The 9,998-nt window shown below is 35.5% G+C and overlaps 2 protein-coding genes across 2 annotated transcripts; both read right to left on the bottom strand.

The window, feature by feature from the left end:
• Positions 1–235: 235 nt before the first annotated feature.
• LOC117922334 lies at positions 236–987 on the bottom strand. Its single transcript, XM_034840445.1, has 2 exons — positions 726–987; positions 236–632 (listed from the first exon to the last, which is right to left on the bottom strand). Exons 1-2 carry the CDS (start codon positions 892–894, stop codon positions 403–405), a joined length of 399 nt encoding a protein of 132 aa, XP_034696336.1. The 5' UTR covers positions 895–987; the 3' UTR covers positions 236–402.
• Positions 988–2,976: 1,989 nt separating this feature from the next.
• LOC117921430 (phospholipase D alpha 1) lies at positions 2,977–9,482 on the bottom strand. The gene is made up of 4 exons (XM_034839278.1): positions 9,359–9,482; positions 9,053–9,161; positions 3,958–5,860; positions 2,977–3,718 (listed from the first exon to the last, which is right to left on the bottom strand). Exons 2-4 carry the CDS (start codon positions 9,152–9,154, stop codon positions 3,285–3,287), a joined length of 2,439 nt encoding a protein of 812 aa, XP_034695169.1. The 5' UTR covers positions 9,155–9,161; positions 9,359–9,482; the 3' UTR covers positions 2,977–3,284.
• Positions 9,483–9,998: the final 516 nt, after the last annotated feature.

Raw genomic sequence — 9,998 nt, 5'->3', positions numbered from 1 at the left:
AAAATAATTTATAGATTAGAAATCTATTTTTTATTTCCTCATACTTTTTTTCAATACTTCTTTTCTCTCGTATTTTTCGGAACCAAACATAGCCTAAATTTCTAGATTTTTTCTTTTCCCTAATTCTAGAACCATTCAGAAGAACAAATCAGGGAAAATGTAAAATATTATCCAAATTAAATAATGTCTAAGAAAAAAAAATTGGCAAGAAATTCATCCAGTTTTGGAATCCAAATTAGCCTGGACACAAATTTGGGTCAAAAAAAAATTTGCCCCAAATTTTCATTAATTAACAGCCACAGATTTATACAGATACGAAATATTTACAATCCACCAACATTTCTCACATTTTCTTTCATTTGAGCCCCTCCCCGCCACCGCCCGCGGCGAAAACTGCAGCGATCAGTAGGAGCAGGCCATCCGGTGAACGCGATCCCGGAGAATTCCATTGTACAAGGCGGCCTGATTTTCCGGCACTTTTTGAATTTGGGGAATTTCATTTCTGCATGGTCTTTGAACTCTGGAAAACTTTTTCCTCTGCTCTTGCCTGAATTCCTTGCCATTCCCACTTGGCTCCTTCACATTCTCTGCAAATTGAACTCTCTTTTTCTTTCTCTCCCTTTTCTTTTCATCTACACACCCCGACAAGAACATATCAGAATTCACAATTCCCAGGAAAAGGAAAAGGAAAAGAAAAAAAAACAGAGGCCGGAGAAAGTATGTACCGTTGGATAGGCATGAGCGTAGAATTTGCTTGGGGGCCTGTGAATTCGGATTCCCGGAAAATTCTGGAGACGGTAAACTCTTTTGCCTGGAAAAAGCGAGAAAGAGTATGCCAGAAACTGCCATGGCCGTTGCTAAGACCACCCCCTGTGAGCAGAGAATAGAAGACATTTTTCTGTGTAGGCAAGTCGAGGAAGAAAAGAAAACAGAGGAGAAGGTGTTTGGCGAGGGAGAAAAAGAGGGAGGTGCATGACGATAAATATATTGACTATTGAGAGATTAATTATGCCGTAATTAATATTAATACTAATATAAATTGTAATTAATGAGCATAGTATGAATTGGACATGTGTCTACGAGGCAGAAATTTCATTTTAGTAGAATCATAAATGGGTATTTGAGTACATGTAGGAAAAAAATCAAGACATTTATTATTATAATTTAATAGTTTAATAATAATAATAATAATAATAATAATAATAATGAAGGAGGTAAGGATGACGATATGGGTGAAAACTTTTTGGAAAGAGGGTGAGTTGAGTTTGGGAATTGGGCCCTCATGGAAGAACTAAGAAGGGAGGAGATGCTTTTGGGGTGGTGACGTCAGCAATGAGGTTAATTTATTTCTTTATTTGTTTTCATTATTACTAATTTTCTCATTTTAAATCAATAAAAATTCTTATCTTATATTTCGACAACTATCTTCAAGAAAAGTGGTTTTCTCTCAAAAGAAAAAAAAGACCCGTTTGGCAAAAACCATTTTCTATTTTTTTGCTTTCAAAATCAGAATTTAAAAAACTTTTTTTAATTATATTTATTTATTTATTAAGTGCTATTTTAAAAAATAATTATAATACATAATAACTTAAACATAAAAATTATCTTTAAATATATTTAAAAATATTTTACATTCTTGAGGAGAGAATAGTTTTCAAAAATTATTTTTTATAACGATTTTTCAGAATAATTACCTAACACAACCCTAAATTTTAGGTTTTTTTAAATCAAGTTTTTTAATTTGGTAATGGGTAAAAAAGAGAAAAGAAAAAAAAAAGTGGAATCTTATGGTATTTCATAGGTCAAACCTAAAGTCAAGTAACGTGTATATTATCAATTCAAAAAAATAAAGAGAATCAAGGAAGGAGAAGACCAAGTCTTCTAAACAAAGACAATGTCCACTTGAACACGTATTTAAAAATTATTATTTAGTATTAAATTAATTACAATTAATTATTTCATATATATTTTTTCTTAAACATGGTTTTTTAGAAGATACCTTTTGTTATGATATTTATAACTTAATTTTAGAAATATAATTTAGTTATATTAATAATAAAATTAATTTATATTAAAGTAAAACATAATTTATATTTTTTGGATAATTTATATTTATTGGATAATTTATATTTATTTTAATATAATTCAGTTATAGCTTATATTGGAATTTGGAGGTGGAAGTTAGAGCTTTGAAGACGTGGACGTGGAAAATAACAGGCGGACTGCTGACATCCACGTGTTCTATCAGGCATCCGAAAACTCAGGGAACATGAATATATCCTTATCCGACCTCGCACGTTACCATGAATTCACACTTGGATTTCCGCCACCTGTTCTTCTGGCTGTGAATGTTGTGATTCTCGTTCAGCTCTTGGTCCCGGCCCCGGTAGCGTAACTCGCCTGTGACTTAATGAAAATGAAAAGTGAAGTCATGGACAGACAGCTGGCAGGGGGAAAGAGACACGCGTTGTGCACGCGGAAGATGGGTGCCGCTGTTCGAATCAGAATCAGAGAATGAGGGCCGTCGGATCAACTATTTTGGGGTTGTGTGCATGTGAAATCCACGGGTGTCTCTACCGAGTGGTCATGTGTTCAATAAATCTCCTGTCACTGTCCCTTTAATTGAAATATAAATCACCTATCCACGAGGAGATGGGACGATATACTCCAGGACAATGTCGCTATCCGGGTTAGTTTTGCGGGTCAACAATGCTCTCATTTATGTGATTCCCTCCACCAAAGAAAACCAGCAACTCCAGCGCTTGCACCATGGATGGTTCAGAGATCGCTGTTTTGGGCTTAGTTGTTAGGAGCTGTTTGATTGGAGCCCCATTCCGCCTAACAGACCTGCAATTTCCAAATTCCAATCATAATTCACCGACATGTTGAAGGTTCAGATCATACTATGCACTATTTTTCACAAATGCGGGTGGACCAAGGCCTAACCACCTGAAAGCAACAGCCGAAGTACCGAAATTTTTGAAAGAAAGCCTTTTAATTCAACAACAGAAGAAATTGACATTAACACCATACAAAACAATATAATTCTTACATAAACCAGATAAGTGGTAGCGAGCATCAAAATCAAACATCACAGCACCACCAGATATCTCTAGAACCACCTGATATAAACATTCCTTGCAGAAGAAATATAATATCTCTGCCAGATACTGACACAAAACATGGTTTATTACTCTACTACCATCAAAACTAGTAGTATAAACCCCAGAGAACTAGTTATAAGCTGTTATTACTGTCCAAGTAGAACCAGGTAGACGATTCCACTAAGTTGTGAGGATTGGAGGCATATATTCGGACTTGGTGCCAAGAACGCGGGCCTTGGTGTCGGGGAAAAACTCAGCTCCTGGAAGCTCTGTTATGTCTCCCCCACAGGAGACCGCTATAGGGTAGCGGAGGAGATGACCAGGGAGGTCATGCTCAAGTGTCTCGCTTGCGTACAGATCCCAATATTTTTCAGCGATCTGGTTCACCTTTTGGATGCACTCCTTGCTTTCTGGCTGGAGGAAGGACTCATCGAGCATGCCAAGGTGCTCGTACCACAATGACATTCGGAAACCATGGATCTGACCTCGTGCTGGCTGCCTGCTTGCCAAGTGATATGGTTGGTATCCTCCCATGGCTATCTCGGAGTCTCTGGCACCATCCATGGATCTCTGGTTGATGTTGGCGGATCCGATTATGATGTATTCGTCATCAACTGCAAAAATATTTGAACCCATCATTAAAGTATCATTCAAGCAAACTTTGACCCAGTTTTAAATAGCTAAAAACCATTTTTAGACAACCCACCATAAAAATATCATCAAAATTTTGTCAAATAGGAAAGAGACTAAAGCTGAAACCAAAATGCAAATTAGAAAATTGGACTTGATCCAAATGTAGAATAATTGAAGTTCATGTGTCCAGTAGAGAGGTTTATATTGTGCCACCACTTACCAATCATCATCTTGGCATGAACATAAATCATGAATCGTCGGGCCTCCTGGGCTCTACTGTAGTCTGTATCAGGCTCAGGATGCTCTGAAGGTTCATATTCTCCACTCTTCTTGACCTCCCGATTTCCAAGGCAGAAAAATGTTAAATAATTTCTAGGGTCATCCTCAATACCCTTATCAGCAAGAGCCTTAATGATATCTTTATACATCATCTCCATTGTCCTCCTCTGCCAATCTAATATTGCCTGGACTGATCCACTCTCTGGCATACCCTCTGGCCACATTGGAACTACAATATAAACAGTGAACTTCTCCCCTGCCTCAATCTTACTTGCAATCTTCAGTGAGAGTTCCTTTGGAATCAGATGCAAAGCACCAACATCGTCAATCTTAATGCCCTCGTCAGGAGCCCAGCCAAAAGAGCTTCCCAGAAAATACTGATTTTCAATATAAATGAAATCCTTTGCCCGTCGAATAGCATTAATATAAGCATCCTGAATGCTCCGGTCAATGATATTGTCCTTCCCACTGACAAGCCCAGCTCTTGCTGCCTCTTCAGGTGTCTCAGGGAAGCCAAAGGCAGCCCCACCATCAATAGATCTGAATAACTGGACGTTCCATACCTCCTGGTCATCAGGGAACATAACAGGAGATGGGGGAATAATAACATCATCAAGATCTCTCAATTGAAGAAGTATATCCTTCCCACCTTGCTTTCTCCATCTCTGCTCAAAATTAAAGAGGACATCCCAGGCAATAGGTCCTTCAAGTCTGGAATGGATATCATGCCAAGGCTCCCTTGGTCCACCTTTTTGGATTGAAGCACCTTCAAAGTTTGGCTGATGGAAATCGTCATGGTGTGCTGTGTCTAGTGTCCTGAAAAGTGAATGGAATTGGGTATCATATCTACCATCACAGAGATCGATACCCCCAACAAAACTTACAATCCTCCTCTTTTCTGATCCTCCACTGGGCATCTCGCTGTCCACCACAACAATCTTCTGGTGATGAGTGAACATGGTAGAAATTTGTAAATCCTGAACTATACTTCCACCATCATCAGGATTACGGGGACACAATACACAGTGTACATCAGTGTCATGAAAGTAATGTTCAGTTTCTTCGTCATGGGTACCCATCAAGCCATCCTTTTTCAGTAAAGGAACAGAGGTTCGATCATCCCAAACAAGCATTAGAACCCTAACACCTTCACTTGCCTTCTTCTTAAGCAACTCACCAATGGTCAAGTCTCCTCCTGGTTTTGGTCTCCTTGAGTCCCGCACCAAGGTGATTTCTGTGTATACAGACCAGCCAGTAATGTAGATCAAGTGTTTTGCGTTATTGATTGCATCAAAGACATCTTCCCAACATCTGTGGGGCTCATAGTACTTGCCATCAGCGAGGGGTATTTTTGGGACAAATTTATCAGGAACATGAGCATCTTGGTACAAAGAGACGTGACATCCTTTTCTCTGTGAAAAGAATGTGAATGGAACCCCAGGAAATTTAGGACTTCTAATCCCCCGACCCCAACTACGATCTGCAGTGACTTCAAAATATTGTAGTTTCACATGGATCTTAGAACCTCCATGTATAGGCTTCAGCTCTTCATTAACAATTTCTACCCATTTATCTACTTCCTCTCCACCTAAGATCTCCTGAACAGGTACAGATGCTCTTCCAATCAAAGTCGCCCCAATGGGATTGTCATCTTTTACAGTGAATATAATATGCCCGGCCGTATGGGCACAGTAAATGTGAAATGATTCATACCACCTGGGATTGGAGGGTTCATTTTCTATCATCCGAGTCCTCCCAACTCTAGCTCTTCCTATATCAATAGTTGCATAGAGTTTAGAGGTTCCTTTGCCAAAACCGACAGTCTCCTCGATGTTCTCCACAAGCTGCAAGAACGAAAAGTGATAAAAAAAAAAATGTTTTGATAGTTTGAAGAATGAAACTTCAACAAAGCAAACTCTATTCAGTCACAAAGCATGAGCAGCAGGTTCAAATACCAAGTGTCAAAGCATGGGTCAAAAAAATAAATGACAGATATTAATAATTCTAAGAAATCCCATAGGCTACATTTGGTTCTTATAAAATTTGAGAGAAAATGTGAGGAAAAGAAAATAGAGAGAAAAAGTAAAAGGAAAAAGAAAAAAAGTGGAAGTCAATAAAAAATAGATTTGAAGTCAACAAATTATTTTTATGTATTACTTCAAACTCATTTCACGTATTTTTCCTCTTCTATGTAAAGATTAAATAATTTTAAAATGTATAAATTTTTAACTAATTTTAATTATTTATGATTTTCTTTAGTAAAACCAAACATGAGAAAATCATTTTCCTTAAAAAAAAGTTTTATTTCCTTTGTACTTTCCAAGACCAAACATAGCCATAAATTCTGCAATGCATGAAGTGAGCCTGGGAAGAATCATACACACAACTCTATTACTGGACAAGCATGGAGCACAGAAAGATTTTTCTTTTTTTTAAAAAAGAGGAAAATAACACACATGCAACAATATTCCTATCATAGAAAGCTACAGTTACCATATGTTTCAGAGACGAGCAGAGTCATCGATTTCATGTTTTTCTTTACAGCAAAGAATTAATAGTTGGTACATCAGATGTCCCAATTTTATTGAGGTTCTAATGGAACTAATGAATTTGAAAGGCTTGTAATCCATGTGATAGAACACTTAAATAAGAATGAAAAAAAAAAACCCCTCCCAGATCAGAATAGTTGAACACTGTGAAAGAAAATACAGCAACAAGCCATTGACTAAAGTAGAAAGTGCCTGAAAGCTAAACTTCTGTGTCTGTTATTTTATGCCTCTACCAATTTAAAGGAAAGGTTGAACTTCTAGGTATTAGTGATAAAAAAAAATGAGATTTATATTAACAATTGCTGCTTTAGATGCCTCTCCTCCTCAAAACTATCTAGAAACAAAGAAACTTCAAAGTATATGCAAAATCATTTCTTAGATCCATTTTGTTGCATGGAACCGGGATTCCATCCTTTTTTCACTCAGTAAAGGCAAATATAGATTTAATGATTAAAAAGATCTTTTTAAAAGAGAAATAAGACGGATAAGAAAAATAGAAACATGTATATAAAGAAATGACAAATTCAATCAACACCAAAGATCTTCTAGAAAATTATATGAATCTTTTTCCTACTCTTTTTCTGTTAATTTCATTACCAAAGTCTGCATGAAGAAACATGCAACCAATATGTCTGCCATAATATTTAAGCAAATCAAGGAGTGATGAAACAATATACCAAAATTGAAATTTATTATCATTTTTCCTTAAACTGACTTAGCATGTTGTTTTTGAAACATTTCACAATTTTATTAAACTTCCATCATGTTGTTTTTGAAACATTTCACAATTTTTTTTTTTGATAGGAACATTTCACAATTTTATTAAACCTCCATCTGGCGTAAGTAGAATAGAACAATATGTGAAACACTGTATTTCTTTTGTTGATTAAACTGCAGAAGATTAATCAGTTGGCATAAAAGCCTAAGGCCCTGTTTGGTGTGCTTTTGATCATTTTAAAGCTCTTTTTTACTGCTTATAGTGTGTCTAGTTACAAGTTGACCACTTAAAAGTAGAAGAGGTTTGAGATCTAAAGCAGTTTTCAGTAAAGTTACAGTGTTCTGCTTTTGCAAAAGAGCTTCCAGGGAAAAGTTTCAGAATTTAAAATTTGGTTTATATTAATTGAGTCTCTTCTTTTCATAGATATTCTCAGAGAAACTACTGCTTGGCCAAACAGGTCCTTAGGCCACCACATTCATGATGGACAATAAATACATAGTGCAAACTCTCAAACATTAACACATAAAGAAGGAATGCAGTTCATAATTATTGCACAATGAACTCAAAACAAAATCATATTTGAGCTCCTGCAATACAATTAGGCAACCTAGTGAATAAATCCGGGACCAAACCTGCTACAGGAATGGGTATGGTATTACACAAACATTTCAATTTTTTTTATTAAAAAAAACCATCAGAATTGAGTTTCAAAAAAAATAATAATAATGATTTAATATTAAGAGCTAATAGATTAAGATCAGATTGCTGGTGGTCAGATAATTCCGGTAGCAATAATGCATCTAGCAGGCACTGCCATGCCATGAAGCAGATAAATGAAGCCCGCATTACAAACACATGGGACATAAACATGGCCCAATGATGCTGAAGATCCCACCACAAATGCACTATTTTTTTATCGTGCGATAATGAATTTATTATTGGTCATGGCTCAATAAGGCAGTTACACAGAATTTTCCAGGAAAAACAGGACTAGTACAAAATGAAAATCAGATTTATTTAGCATGAGCATGAAAACAGATACAACATGGAGAATCCCCATGCAAAAGAGATGAAAAATGTTTGAAAGCACATATTTGTTTATGCATGTGAGATATATTAGCTTGATCAATTTATTTAAATTTTGGAAGAAGTACACTACATATTATCTATATGGGTTTCTATCATAAGCACTTCTAGCATTACTCCCCTTACTATGACATGAGTATGATGCACCTGTAGCAGTGTTCATACAACATGGGCCCCCATCAATAAATAAATGCATTTTTTATTTTATTTATTTTTATTTTTATTTTGTGTAAATACTACAAGATTGTGTGTTTTTTAACACTTGGACTCAGCATAAGTGGTTCCCATTTAAGAGAATAAATAAATAAAATACACGTCCAAGATGTGTCCAAAACGTGTCCGGGCATGCCAGGTCCAACAAGGAAGATATTCATCTTCAAAAGTGTCCCCACTACCCTTATCTTGGCCTCAATCTTTCACAGAATCCCGATCATTCCAATATGCAAGTAAAAAACAAAATGAAAATATTCAAAATTATCTAATCAAAATTTGTACAAATTTAGTAATTTTTTTTCTCACTTCTCTAATTTTATATGATTTCAATTACCAATCCATCTTGATCTTCACATATGACCACACACATTATCCTTTTTCTTAAGATCAATTCTACTCTTAACAACTTCAAAATTGCAATTCTTTTCCAAATTTGAAGACAATCATACACAGAGAGTGAAGTGATATACTTTTCGGAAGAATTTGGGAGCGCCTCCGCTGTGGAGCCTGTCGATCTCAAATATCGTGGCGTGGAGCGTTCCATGAAGCGGAATCTCATTGAATTCAGACATTTCTCACCTGCAAAACACAAAAACAGAAACAAAAGTACACTTGTTTAAGATCATGAACTGAAAAAACAAACAAACAAACAGATCCGTTTGGTTTCCGAGAAAACACGAAAAAAGGGAGGAAAAATAAAAAATCTCCGGCACATATGTTGGAAACTCGGCGAGAAAGGATCAGATCATGGCTTGTAACAAAAATGGAAACAATACCTGTAGATTGAGAATAATAAGAGAGTCAAAGAGAAAGTGAAGATTTGGATCTGAAGCCAAGGCCAGTGAAGATAAGAAAGAGAAAGAGAGTGCGATCCGAGAGTAGCTCCGGAATCTGAATGCGAATGGCCACCCCAGAGAAAGTTTTAAAGGGACAATTTTTTTTTTTTTTCCCTTTTTTCGGTCGTGTCGACCTTTCTTTTGTGTGTATTTACAAAAGGTGTCTTTTCCTTTTTCCCATTTGCGTTTTGGTCTTTTAGGAATTTTAGTTATGGATTTTTTAATCAATCTACAATAATTTTGCTCTGATGTCCCTCGTTGAAGTGATAGTTGATTTCTTTCTTACTTTAAAAATAAATATTATAAATAAAATCACACCTTTTTATTTATTTATTTTTTATTCTCTTTTCTTTACTATACTAGTTCGATTCTCGAAAAATTTGAAAAAAAATATAAAAGAATTAAAAAAATAAGTTTAAATTTAATAAATCATTTTTATAAGTTTCTTTAAACTCATTTTTATTTCTTTCTGTTATAATAAGATTAAATAATTTAAAAATATATAAAATTTAAATTAATTTAATTATATTTGATTTTTTTATAGTGAAGCCAAGCATCATAAAACTATTTTCCTTAATAT

This window comes from Vitis riparia, chromosome 9, assembly GCF_004353265.1.
Source record: "Vitis riparia cultivar Riparia Gloire de Montpellier isolate 1030 chromosome 9, EGFV_Vit.rip_1.0, whole genome shotgun sequence".
In the NCBI taxonomy this organism is placed as follows: domain Eukaryota; kingdom Viridiplantae; phylum Streptophyta; class Magnoliopsida; order Vitales; family Vitaceae; genus Vitis; species Vitis riparia.
Note: the sequence above shows the minus strand (reverse complement) of the source record. Positions and strands in the feature narration are given on the sequence as shown.